The sequence below is a fragment of the Hemiscyllium ocellatum genome, chromosome 30 (assembly GCF_020745735.1).
Source record: "Hemiscyllium ocellatum isolate sHemOce1 chromosome 30, sHemOce1.pat.X.cur, whole genome shotgun sequence".
Classification (NCBI taxonomy): Eukaryota; Metazoa; Chordata; class Chondrichthyes; order Orectolobiformes; family Hemiscylliidae; genus Hemiscyllium; species Hemiscyllium ocellatum.
This window is the reverse complement of record NC_083430.1, coordinates 3,097,847-3,112,031: the sequence shown is the minus strand read 5'-3', so window position 1 is coordinate 3,112,031 and position 14,185 is coordinate 3,097,847. Positions and strand designations below refer to the sequence as shown.

The 14,185-nt window shown below is 42.8% G+C and overlaps 1 protein-coding gene across 1 annotated transcript in view; it reads left to right on the top strand.

Moving 5' to 3' along the window:
- Positions 1-14,185, top strand: part of LOC132830060 (interleukin-6 receptor subunit beta-like) — a 151,675-nt gene that overhangs the window by 114,489 nt on the left and 23,001 nt on the right. Inside the window, exon 14 of the mRNA XM_060847525.1 lies at positions 3,986-4,082. Within this exon, the coding sequence (XP_060703508.1) occupies positions 3,986-4,082 (97 nt within the window). The remainder of the gene's footprint in view (positions 1-3,985; positions 4,083-14,185) is intronic.

Here is a 14,185-nt window from a genome sequence, read left to right as displayed (position 1 = left end):
GACAATATACACTGATCATAATCCCTTGAAGTTTGTGGAGAAATTTAAGGACAAAAATTCTGAATTGTTTGAATGGAACTTGTTGTTGCAGGCATACAATTTGAAAATTGTGCAGGTGACAGGACAAGAAAATGTGATTGCTGGCATATTGTCAAAACTTGGCTGAGAAACGGAGGTGTTTGGTGGCAGGAGTAATTGAAATTAAACAGAATGTAATAGTGCATGTTTGCAGTCAACGTCATGTATATGGGTGTTGTAGTGTACTAACATTAAAAGATTAAGGGGGTTTCAAAATGAAGCCATCTTTGAATATTTTCATTTTTAAAAGTGGGTTGAGTCAGGAGGAGGGGTGTGTGATGAAGCTGTTCCTTTAACAAGGTTAGGTTGCACTTAGGTTTGTTTATTCAGAGGTCAGAAATGCATATATTCTGCAATGTCTAGAGCTGATCTACTTGAAGCTTTAAAGTTTTTAAACAAACACTTGTATAATGAAAGGAGAATGGCCAGTTCTTCCAGCTCAACTTTTTTCTGTTTTTGTTTGATTTTATAAGCAGTCAGTTTTTTTGAGGCTACTGGTCAAAGAAACAGCTCCATGGAAGAAGGTGTTCCATGCTGGATCTCTCTGCCATCTCTCCCTCCTGTAAGATCCTGTGTTTGATTTTACTTTTTGCCAAGGGATGTTTATGGGGATTGTTGCAGGAGTTTGGAACAGCATCATTAAGTTGGGACAGTCTGTTGGGGTTTCCAGATAGGTTAAGTTATTCTATATTCTATTTTCTTGTGTTTGTGTTTCATTTGGTACTCTGTAAATCAGTTCGGTTTTGTTTAAAAGAGGCTTTTTGACCAGCTGCATCACTCCTGCAATATTCACTTATACTTGCTCTAAACAGCGAGAAAAGTTAGGGCCTGGGCTACCTTCTTAACATGTTTTGCTTGTTCCATAACAATAGTACAAATGTTACTTGCCACGTTTTAGCACAAAGCTGGATATTGTCCAGGATTTCATTGATGGCCTTCAGTGCCTGAAGAGTCATGAATGGTGCTGAGCACTGTGCAATCATCAGCAAGCATTCCCAGTTCAGACTTGATGGAGGAAAAAATCATTGAAATAGTTGAAAGTGGTTGAGCCTTGGACACTACCTGAAGAAGGGCTTATGCCCGAAACGTCGAATCTCCTGTTCCTTGGATGCTGCCTGACCTGCTGCGCTTTTCCAGCAACACATTTTCAGCCTTGGACACTACCCTAAGGATCACCTGCAGGGATTCGCTGAAGCTGAGGTCTCTGATCCACAATCATCTTTCTATTTGTCAGGTGCAACTCCAACCGGCGGAGAGTTTACCCCAAAACCAATTGATACCAGTTTTGCTAGGGCTCCATCATGCCATGCTCAGTTGAATGTGGCCTTGATGTCTAGGGCTGATTCTCACTTCACCTCTAGAATTCAGTGCTTTCAGAAATATTTGAACGAAGGCTATAACGAGGTCAGGAGCTGACTGGCTCTGGTGGTACCCAAACTGATTTTACTGAGGGATATGGATGAATGGCAGGCAGAAGGGATTAGTTTAATTTGGCACCATGTTCGGCACAGCATTGTGGGCCAAAGGATCTATTCCTGCGCTGTTCTATGATCTATTAGTCAGCCAGAAGATGCTGGCACATTATGTCCAAGACAGTGTACTATACAACTGCCGTGGATTGGCCACAGACTGTGTCTGTGTCTGGTCAGGATGTTCTCAGTCAGGGGTCAGTGTCTCTGCAGCCTGAGGAATGGGTCACAGTCAGTCCTGTGGCTCTATAGTAGGCACCAAAGGGGAGGAGGGCCAATACGGCCAATGAAATGTACATGCTTCTGTCAAGATTGCAGGTACTTCCTGTCCATGGTTGTCCAATAAGATTGCTTAAGGTGATAAACCACAGTCAGTTTGTTGGGTCTATCCACAGAAATTAAAGTGAAAGTGGGGGGCATAAAAGAGGCCCATGTGAGGGCTGGGGGAATGGTAATTGTGTTCTTGGTAACAGTATTTGCAACTCTAAAGGGAAAGGAGTTGTGTGGGAAAGGGGTTTGTCTATGATCAGGAGCATCCAGGCATCAAGTGGGGTGCTGTGTATGATCATACCTGGCATGGTCACCTGAAATGCTAGCAGCTGAAGGGGAGAAATGGGCAGATGCAAGTTCACAAATATAGGAAAGATGGGGACTTCAGGAGATGAAAAGCAGGTGGCAGTTAATGGGATGTATCTGCAAATGGGTCTGAATGTTTGGGGCTGAAAATGTGTTGCTGGTCAAAGCACAGCAGGCCAGGCAGCATCTCAGGAATAGAGAATTCGACGTTTCGAGCATAAGCCCTTCATCAGGAATGAGAGAGAGTAGCCAAGCAGGCTAAGATAAAAGTTAGGGAGGAGGGACTTGGGGGAGGGGCGATGGAGGTGGGATAGGTGGAAGGAGGTCAAGGTGAGGGTGATAGGCCGGAGTGGGGTGGGGGCGGATAGGTCAGGAAGAAGATTGCAGGTTAGGAGGGCGGTGCTGAGTTGAGGGAACCGACTGAGACAAGGTGGGGGGAGGGGAAATGAGGAAACTGGAGAAATCTGAATTCATACCTTGTGGTTGGAGGGTTCCCAGGCGGAAGATGAGGCGCTCCTCATCTTCTGCCTGGGAACCCTCCAACCACAAGGTATGAATTCAGATTTCTCCAGTTTCCTCATTTCCCCTCCCCCCACCTTGTCTCAGTCGGTTCCCTCAACTCAGCACCGCCCTCCTAAGCTGCAATCTTCTTCCTGACCTATCCGCCCCCATCCCACTCCGGCCTATCACCCTCACCTTGACCTCCTTCCACCTATCCCACCTCCATCGCCCCTCCCCCAAGTCCCTCCTCCCTACCTTTTATCTTAGCCTGCTTGGCTACTCTCTCTCATTCCTGATGAAGGGCTTATGCTCGAAACGTCGAATTCTCTATTCCTGAGATGCTGCCTGGCCTGCTGTGCTTTGACCAGCAACACATTTTCAGCTGTGATCTCCAGCATCTGCAGACCTCATTTTTTTACTGAATGTTTGGGGCCTTATCAACATGTAAAGTTGAAGGCTGTTAGCCACAGTCCATCAAGCACTCACTTTCACCTTCCACTGTGTTAGAAATCGCAAGTATGTAATGGGACAGGAGGGACTGGAAGACCCACCGATATGAGGCTGTAGAAAAAAGAAACATTACAAACTGACCCACAGACTGTACATGGCACAGATCTACAGGGCCCCTATACCCTGCCTAGCCAATTCATTTACTCTCCATGTTTACTGCACACCTTCCTGTCCCAGACATAAGTGACTAACTCATTCACACCAGCACTTTTGGACACAAAACCAGGGAAACAGTCATTGATTTTTTAAAACTGTTTTTAACTGAAAGGGCAAAGTTGGGAGAGTGATCTAAAGATTGAACCTGTCCCCCACTCCTGACTCCATTCATGTCCCCATATCGAGATTGGTGTGTTAGTGAAAACAGGCTGAGACCTGATTACATTATTGGTATGCAAAGATGAGCAAAGGCCACAATGGCCTCTGATGCCACATTGTACCCAGAATACCTGGCTCTTCCAGTCAGGAGAGATGGGATTTTCCCCTCACAAACACCACAAAGGGGCTTTGCCCACTCCTTTCCTGCTTCTGCTCAACATACTTGAGCCTAATTCAAGAAAATTGAGATCACTTTGGCTGCATGTGGGAAGGAACAAGAGCAGAGGTTTTGGTGATGGGGGTGTTGCTGGGTTGGTTTGGCTCAAAGCCAGAAAAAGTGTAAAAGAGAGATTTGGGTAGAGACAGGAAGACTAAGGAAAAGAGAAAGAAAGGTATGTTAGATGGGGATCAAATGAGACACCAGAGACAGAGTGCACAGTCACACAGACTTGAAGATACAGAGTTTTTCCTCAAAGAGGTATGTAGCAGATTTATATAACATTAGAATGTTAACCATGTAATTGTATTTCTTGCAGATGATGGGAACATCTTGATTATCATTGCATGGCTTTTCCCAATTCTCCTTCTCTTGATGTCCGTTCTGCTTTTGACGTACTTTCTTCTCAGAAAGATGTAAGCAATTGATATCCTTTAATAAATCATATTGTTCTATAGGGTGTATATAGTACAGTGAATGAGAGAAAAGTAAATCCAAACCATCTTGCAGTTACATGTGTCCTGCTATTTTAGTTTCTCACTGTATTACCACACTGGCCAATTGCACAAACCTTCTAAGGGTAAGGATGAAGAGTCAAAAGTTATACTCCATAGTGGCAGAAAATGTGGGAGGTGGCTGTGCAGGAAGAGGTTAGGAAGCTGGAAAAAATTCCTAATCTTACAAGGTGGTGAGTATAGAAATAGGTATATGCAGCAAACGGATTTGAGACTGGAGATGTTGGAGAGGGGAGGGCTTTAGATTCCTGGCACCTTGCAGCTGAACTGGACCAGGACCAATGCTGTGGTGGCTGGGTTTGCTTGTGTTGTAGAGGAAAATTTAAAAATAATTCGGAAATGACTGTATCACCTTCTTTATTTATAATCAGCTATTCAGCTGCCAAAATTGTTCAATGTGAAGTGCATCATGACTTTCTATGACATGTTTAGGTTCTGCAAGTGTGTAATTAGTGCCAATTAAACTCAAAGAATGCACCTTAATGGTTGCCATACTGTAAAGCTAGTGATTTTTATTTCAGAGCTACTTTGCCTGCTTGTGATTATGTCACTGAGCTGTATATCACTGACTATGAACATCACCCACAAAGGAATTTAAACACAATAAGAGGAACAGTCTACGACATACAAAATAGCAAGGCTAATGTTTGCTCTTAATTGAGAGCCTGCCTAGCTAAGATTACCATGTATAGTAATACTTAGTAATAATTATGTGTTCCTATGAAACCTAAGCTTGGAGACAATTCTTTACTTTCTCCTCCGTCTGTAGGGAACCCAAACTCTATGTGCATCAAACCACATGATAAAATATTCTTTTGTAATACACTGTGTCCACTGCATTAGAATTTATTTCGGATGGGCTTGTACAGTGCTGTAATGCACTGAAACATTCCCTGAAACTTAAAGGAATGTCATGTTCCCTGCACACAACATTCAAATGCTCAAAATGTAGAGTTAATTGCAGCCTCAAACCAAGCTGGGATGGGGGTGGGGGTGGGGGCACGGAATTGATCACTCAGTACAATAGGAGTTTTTAGATCCAAAAGCCAATTGATATGGACTTTCCCTAACAATAGGGTACTGCAACCATCAATACTTGGGCCACAGCTGTTTAATTTAGATCAACAATTGGGAGGTGGGGGCCAATTGTCATCTTCCAGGTTTGGAGCTGAATTGAAACTGGAGGGGAATGAGAGTTGTGAGGGCCATGCTCCACATGCCTTCATGATATTTAGATCAACTGAATGAGTGGGCAAGAACAAGACGGGTAAAAATTGTGTGGATAAGTTCCATATGATGCACTTTGACATGTGGAATAAAGGGTCAGTATTTCTTAAATGCTGAGAGATTAAAAAGTGTCTCTTTGATCTGTCAAAGGTGTTCTTGTCTGAATGCCACTGAAACCTAGAATGTGGGTGCAGCAACCAATTCAGAAGGCATAATGCCTTTAACTCGAGAGTTTTGTGCAAAGAAATCTTCCAATTGTATAGAACACTGGTGAGACCATACCATGTGTTGTATGCAGTTCTCAGCCCCTTGCAAAAGCAAGGATAGTTTTGTTACAGAGTAAGATTGTCCTATGAGGAGAAATTGAGCAGCTTGAGCCTGTAATTATATCTATACTATCCACTTTCATTTCAGTCCCTTTCAATCAGCCTATAACAGGGCAGAGTGAGCACATACAGTTGAAGAGATACTGGACATTAGGCTGCTCACCCCTATGAGGACAAGAGATAACCCTGACCCTCACAGGAGAAGTCTAGGACCACTCCTGCAGGGATGCAGAGACCCCCATGCCCTGCTTAAAGACTCAAAAGCATTGGCGAGGCTGCCTCTTGCAAGCCCTGATTATGGCATCTCAGTGGAAAAGTCAGGCTTAGAAAGTTTGGGAGCACAGGCTGGTGAGCATCTTACTGTGACAGTTTTACAACTGGCTGAAGAAGAAATGCCCCACGACACTGGCTCTCAGGACTGCCAGACACTAAGCACCTGCACACCCTAGCAGGATCAGACACTGTGTTATCCGCAATCAGGGACTTCTCACATATGCACATGGACAAACAAAACTGGTAGACAAGGTAGACAAACTGAGCTGCAGCAGTGCAGTTAGTCTTGCATCCTGATCCACTTTCCTGTAGCCCCTCTTATACACCCGATAAGCTTTGTATTTCCTCAGGTCTGACCAAATGCATCTCTATGAGCCTTCAGGTGCCCATCTCTCCACTCCAGCTCCTGGCAAATGAGGTGACCAAATAAGATGTGATCAAACACTTTGTCCCCGAATACCAGGGTGCATTTGACTGAATGAATAGCCACTCCCACATGATTCCCTTCACATCCATGCTTTACTGTATTATCCATCCCCACCCTCATGACAGATATTGTTGCCTGCCTTCACAGTTGTCATTCACCCTGCCACCCAGTCTGTCACACCCAATACCAACTTGCCAAGTTTCACTCTCAAGTGATGTCTATCCTTGCACCTACTCCCTAACCCTAATTCGCTTTCCCTCTGCAGCTGGGGCCCAGGGGCTGAACATGGACCACCTCCTTGTGCAATGCCTAATCTCTTGGACTGATCATTATAGGGCTTTCTCTGACTGACGGGGCCTCCATGAACACCAATGTGAACTACTCCCCTAAGACTTTAAGATGTGGCAGCTTCTTTGCTGCATCTTCAGTGTTTACTGCATTAGGATGAGACCGAGGATGAGATAGTCGATAAGATAGAAGCAAAATATTTATTCATTTCATTCTCCATTTCCTTATGTACTGTTAACTCCTCAGTCTTGTTCTCAGGAGGATCAATGGTCTTTATTTACTCTTTTCTTTTTAAATAGCTGTAGAAGCTCTTGCTATCTCTTTTTGCATTTGTAGCAACTTACTTTCATTTTCTAAATTATTAGACCTGATTAACCATTTAGTCATCCTCTGCTGTTCTTTTAATACTGACCAATCATCTGATCTGCCACCCATGTTTTGACAGTTATACACATTTTTTCCTTAAGTTTGATGCTCTCTTTAACTTATTGAGTTAACAACAGGTGACTGATCTTCCCATTGGATTTTCTCTTTATAATAGAGATATATTTAATCTGAGTATATTGAAATATCCCCTAAATATCTACAACTGAGTCTGTATTGATCAATCTCTTTGTCTGGTATTCCAGTTTACTTCACCTTTCATGCCTTCAGTTTTCCTCATGTAAGCTTAAGATATTAGTGTTAGAACATCCCCATTCTCCCTTTCAAATTACTGACTACAGGTATCCTTTCTCTGAGGTTATTAATTGTACAAAGGGCAACTACCAAATGTCGACACTAGACTTGCATATATGCCAGAAAGGGCTGGTGAATGGAGGGAGGGCAGGGAAAGCCTTTGGCAAACAAATATTGACTAAATTGTAAGATGAGGGACAGAAAGTAAGATCCATGGAGTGGTAAGACGTGGTAAAGATTTTGAATTAGAATCCCTATTGTGTGGGAACAGGTCATTTGGCCTAAAAGGTCCACACTAACCCACTGAACAGTAACCCATCCAGACCCATTCCCCTACACTATGGGTAATTTAACATTGCCAATTCACCTGACATGTACATCTTTGGATTGTGAGAGGAAACAGGAGAACCCAGAGGAAACCCACACAGAGACAGGGAGAACATGCAACCTCCACATAGACAGTCACACAGGGGTGGAATCAAACCCAGGTCCTTGACACTGTAAGGCAGCAGTGCTAACCACTGAGCCACTGTGCCACCCATTTGGGAGGCCAAACATAATTCAAGTTCTGATAGTGGTCATTGAAGTGATAATGACCCAAGTAAAAGATTGCAAATCTGTGAAAGGAATTCTGGTCAGATAATGGAGATTGTGTAATTATCCAGAATGCAATAAGAAAAAGAATAGAGATTGCAGTTTCACAAAAAAAAACAAGCTCTCTAGAAAAGATTGGCAATATTGAAAGAAATAAAAACCCAAATGATCAAGAAGTTCAAAAAAGTTAAATTGCGAGAAAGAATTTGGTACATATTAAGTTTAAGGTGTCAGATAGTGGAGAGTCAGCCTTATCCCATGGATAACAGTCACTAAGGATGTGCTCCCTGATGCAGCACAGAGATTAAAGCCAAATTCGAAGCATCAAATGCAAACTTAGTGATCAAAATCTAAGAGTCGATTCCCCAGGCTGCATTAGAAGTGATCTTTAAAGTTTTATTAGCTCTTTAGCAACTGAAGTTTTGAAATTTAGGCCAATTGATATAAATGAAAAGTTTCTATGAAAAACATTATTGAAATAAGCTGCAGAAGCAGATTGGATAGAAGGGAAATTATATGTGTTATATTAGATTACATTCCCTACAATGCAGAAACAGGCCCTTCGGCCCAACCAGTCCATACTAACCCTCTGAAAAGTAACCCACCCAAACCCATTTCCCTCTGACTAATGCACCTAGCACTATGGCCAATTCACCTAACTTGTACATCTTTAGACTGGGGGAGGAAACCCACGCAGACACAGAGAGAATGTGCAAACTCCACACAGAGAGTCGCCTAAGGCTGGAGTCGCCCGGCGCTATGAGGCAGCAGTGCTAACCACTGAGCTACCGTGCTGCCCTATGCAACATGAGTTTGGTATTTTTCAATAGGCCCATTTTGCTGAAAGTAGGTTGCTGACAATTCTCTCATGCTATCATGAAAAGTAACTCAGATATCTTTATGATACTCCTTGATAATTTTTGCGGGAGGTTCTCTGAATTCTGAGTGATCTGAGATATGTTTAAAAAAAAGGAATTTAAGTTTGGAATCCATACATCTGGTGCTTTATAATATCCAAATTCACCATTCCATTCACTTGGATTGAAGACCCTAAAGAAAGTTTAAACCTTGGGTAAAAACAGATTAATAGAATAGGTCATTCAAGCGGGCATTGGATAAGCATATGGAGGTTATTGGGCTAGTGTAGGTTAGGTAGGCTTCGGTCGGCGCAACATCGAGGGCTGAAGGGCCTGTACTGCGCTGTATTTTTCTATGTTCTATGTTCTATATGTTTGAGGAACAATGGCAGACATTCAATAAAATAGTTCATAACTCTCAGTAAAGTTGTATCAAAGTGAGTAAGGAGGAATCTAGGAAGTGAATAAAACACAAATGTAAAGGACTGTCAAATTGAAAAAATAATGCCAAGATTAGACAAAGAATTGGCGAAGTTTTAAAAACCAATAAACAATGATAAGAAAATAAAGAGGGAACTATAAATTGGGTAGCAATTGAACTGTATGGGCTTCTTTAAATATGCTATTGAAAGCAAGAGTGACAGGGTAGTTGTTATGGGGGCTTTAACTTTCCAAATATTGACTGGGAATGCTATAGTTTAAGTACTTTAAATGGGTCAGTTTTAGGAGGGTTTCATGACACAATAAGTAGACAGGCCAAGCGACACATTAGATTTGATACTGGGTAATGAACCTGGCTAGGTGTTAGATTTAGAAATAGATGAGCACTTTGTAGATAGTGATCACAATTCGATTATCTTTACTTTAGTGATGGAAAGGGATAGGTATATACCACAGGGCAGGACTTATAGCTGGGGGAAAGGTGATTACGATGTGCTGAGGCAAGATTTGGGATGCATAGGATGGGGAAGGAAACTGCAGGGAATGGGCACAGTTGAAATGTGGAGCTTATTCAAGGAACAACGACTGTGTGTCCTTGATAAGTATGTACTGGTCAGGTAGAGAGGAAGTTGTCGAGCGAGGAAGCCTTGGTTTACCAAGGAAGTTGAATTTCTTGTGAAGAGTAAGAAGAAGGCTTATGTTAGGATGAGACATGAGGCTCAGTTACAGCGATTGAGAGTTACAAGTTAGCCAGGAAAGACTGAAAGAGAGAGCTAAGAAGAGCCAGGAGGGGACATGAGAAGTCATTGGTGGATAGGATCAAAGAAAACCTTAAGGCTTTCCATAGCTATATCAGGAATAAAAGAATGGCTAGAGTAAGATTAGGACCAATCAAGGATAATAGTGGACGTTTCACATGGAGTCAGAGGAGATAAAAGAAGCACTAAATGAATAATTTTTGTCAGGATTCATACAAGTAAAAGACAATGAGGTCAAGGAGAATACTGAGATACTGGCTACTACACTAGATGTGATTGAGGTGCATAAGGAGGAGATGTTAGCAATTCTGGAAAGTGTAAAAATAGATGAGTCCCCTGGACTAGATGGAATTTATCCAGGAATTCTCTGGGAAGCCAGGGAAGAGATCGCCAAGCTTTTGGCTTTGATATTTATGCCAGCATTATCTACAGGAATAGTGCTAGAAGATTGGAGGATAACAAATGTTGTTCCCTTGTTCAAGAAGGGGAGTAGAGAAAACCCTGGAAATTATAGACCTGTGAGCCTTCCTTCAGTTGTGAGTAAAGTGTTGGAAAGGGTTATACCAGATACGGTTTATAATCATCCAGAGAGGCATAAGCTGATTAAGGACAGTCAACACAGTTTAGGGAAGGGTAGGTTGTGCCTCACAAATCTTATTGAATTCTTTGAGAAAGTGACCAAACAGGTAGATGAGGATAAAGTGGTTGATGTGGTGTATATGGATTTCGGTAAGGCGTTTGATAAGGTTATCCACAGGAGGCTATTGCATAAATTAGGGTGGCATGGGATGGAGGGTGTTTTAGCAGTTTGGATCAGAAATTGGCTAGCTGAAAGAAGACAGATAGTGGTGGTTGATGGGAAATATTCATCCTGGAGTTCACTTACTAGTGGTGTACCGCAAGGATCTGTTAGGTCCACTGTTGTTTGTCATTTATATAAATGATCTGGAAGAGGGAATAGAAGGATAGGTTAGTAAATTGGCAGTTGACATAAGGTCAGTGGAGTTGTGGGTAGTGACGAAGAATGTTGTAGTTTACAGAGAGACACAAACTGCAGAGCTGGGTTGAGAGATGGCAAATGGAGTTTAATGCGGAAAAAATGTGAGGTTATTCACTTTGGAAGGAGTAACAGAAATGCAAAGTACTGGGCTAATGATAAGATTCTTGGTAGTATAGATGAGCAGAAAGATCCTTGAAAGTTGCGAACGAGTTTGACTGGGTTGTTAAGAAGTCAAGATTGGAGTGGTGCTGGAAAAGCACAGCAGGTCAGGCTGCATCCGAGGAGCAGGAAAATTGATGTTTCGGGCAGGAGCCCTTCATCAGGATGCCCCAAACATCACTTTTCCTGCTCCTCGGATGCTGCCTGACCTGCTGTGCTTTTCCAGCACCACTCTAACCTTGACTCTAATCTCCAGCATCTGCAGTCCTCACTTTCACCTGGGTTGTTAAGAAGGCATATGGTGTCTTAGCTTTTATTGGTTAAGCAACTGAGTTTCAGAATCATCAGATCATGCTGCCGCTGTATAAAAGTCTGGTGCAGCCACGTTTGGAGTATTGTGTACTATTCTGGTCACTGCATTATAGGAAGGATATGGAAGCTTTGGAAAGAGTTCAGAGGAGATTTACTAGGATGTTGCCTGGTATGGAGGGAAGGTCTAATGAGGAAAGGCTAAGGCACTTGAGGCTGTTTTAGTTAGAGAGGAGAAGTTGAGAGGTGACCAGAGGGTTAGATAGGTTGGACAGTGAGAGCCTTTTTCCTCTGATGGCGATGGCTAGTACGAGGGAACATAACTTTAAATTGAGGGGTGAGAGATATAGGATAGCTGTCAGAGGTAGTTTCTTTACTCAGGCAGTAGTAGGGGTGTGGAACACTCTGCCTGCAACAATAGTAGGCTCGCCAACTTTAAGGACAGCTCAACATCGAGGACCGAAGGGTCTGTACTGCGCTGTAATGTTCTATGTTGAAAAGATAAGAGCAGACAATGGAAACACAGGCCCCTATAGAGAATGTGGCTGAGGAATTAATTAGGAACCAGTAAATGGCAGATGAATTGAATAAATACTTTCTATCCGTCTTCATAACAGAGACTAGTAGAATTCCTGAAATATTGTATTATCCAGGGGAAAAAAAGAAGGAAAGGAAACAAATGCTGTAACCATCACTAGAGAAAAGAATGTTCTCGGGGACTAATGGGGCTAAAGTTTGTTACGTTCCCTGGACTTGATGGGTTACTTTTTAGTACATCACAAAGATAATAGGTGCACTGGCAGTAATCTTCCAAATAGGTTAAATTCTGGAAAAGTCACAGCTGGTGTTGTCCAGTTTTGGTCATTTCGACCAAGTTTCTGCATAACCTCACCTTACCCGGGTTTTATACTTGAGATGAACAAAACAGTCAGAGTGAAATTGCAATTCAACACAATTTTATAGACAAATTACACTGAAGATATAAAAGGGGCTGTATGGCCAAATATTATCTAAAATCCTGCTCTGCGATAAAGATTCTTACATTAATGAGTCTACCAATCGCAGTGTAAAGTCTTTATCACAACCCATTTCTAAGCCTTACCAGCTATCAGACTAAAATCAGGTTCCACCCATGCAGTCGAACCTGGCCAGGCTGTGTAGTTGCCACTGATGCATTCAGCAAAGATTGATCTTGCACTTGCTTATCTCCCTCTCCAGGGAGTGGAATGACATTATAAGCCAGGTAGAGTCTTCACTGAGGGATTGGCCATTGGGTGACCCTTCTTTACCTCCCTGCCGCATCCTTCCAGAATCTTCTCTTGCCCTTAGCCAATTGATCTTCCAAGGTCACGGCATCCAATGGGATCCCCTTTGTCATGGGGAAAACACTGGGGATACTCTTACTGATGTGTCAAAGGCACACTCCCCTCTCTATACATGGTCATAAATGGGAGTCTGGGACATTAGTGAATCTCCTCACCATACATGAATACACAAACTGGCCTCACTTTCCACAACAATTCCGGGTTTGTCCTTGTTTTGAGTTCTGAAGAAGAGTCACTAGACTCAAAACATAAACTTTGATTTCTCTCCACAGTTGCTGCCAGACCTGCTGAGTTTTTACAACTGTTTTTGTTCTTATCTTTGTCTTGTGGGAGCTTTGTGTTTCACCTATCTTAAGTCCCATCAGGCCTGGCTGTACAAAGGTTGCCAATTCTAGTTTTGGGCCTAGCCATTCAGGCCCTAGGCTATTTGGCTACAATTGGAAAACTGCCAATTCAAAAAGAGAAGGCATAAAAAGGATGTAATAGAAGACCATTGAGAAACATAATATCATGAAGCAGAATCAGCATGAGTCCTCAAAAGGGGAAATCATGCTGAACAAATTTGAATTTTGTGGGAGTAACTGTCGTGATTGTAATGTAGTCAGCCAAGTGGATCTCAGAATAGGAGTTTGCTAATTATACCAGATTACCAGCCCCAATCAGGGAGCCCTGACTGATAGATAAGCAGAAGTGTCAGAGGGTTTGTTCACTCTGAGGAAATTGGATCAGTATCAAGGACTCTCTATACGTAAATTAAAGTTAACTTAGTGTTGGGAATGGAATTGTATTTTGTGCATGTTAATAAAAAAAAGTGGACAAACAAAGCAGCAGTTCACAAAAAAAACTTCGCTATATACAGGGGAAAGGGCAGCAAAGCCAAACTCCAAACCCCACCATTCAACCGGTTTTCAGGGAGATGAGGCACTTTCAGTCAAAGATAACAGTAACAAACAAAGACAAGACAGTGTAATCAAATTAGAAACTGTACATAGAACACTGACCCAATATAGCTTAAAAAAAACTGACACCAACCCGCACCACATGCTGTCTAACTGTCCTTGGCTAGCCTTCCTGCAGGACAGTCGTTGGCCTTCCAGAGTCTGGCCACTCTGCATACTGACTGACCCTCCCCAGGGCCACATTCCTCCAGGCTGGTCATCGACCAACCAGCTTCCAGTCTCTCCATGTACTGACCAGACTACTGTGGGTCACATTCCTATGAGCTGGCCTTCTGGTCTCTGGCCATCCTGCGTACTGACCGATCCTCCCTAGCCCGCCTTCCTCCGGCACGGTCAGCTACCAGCTCCCGGTCACCCCATTGACAGTCGGGCTGTCAGCGTTC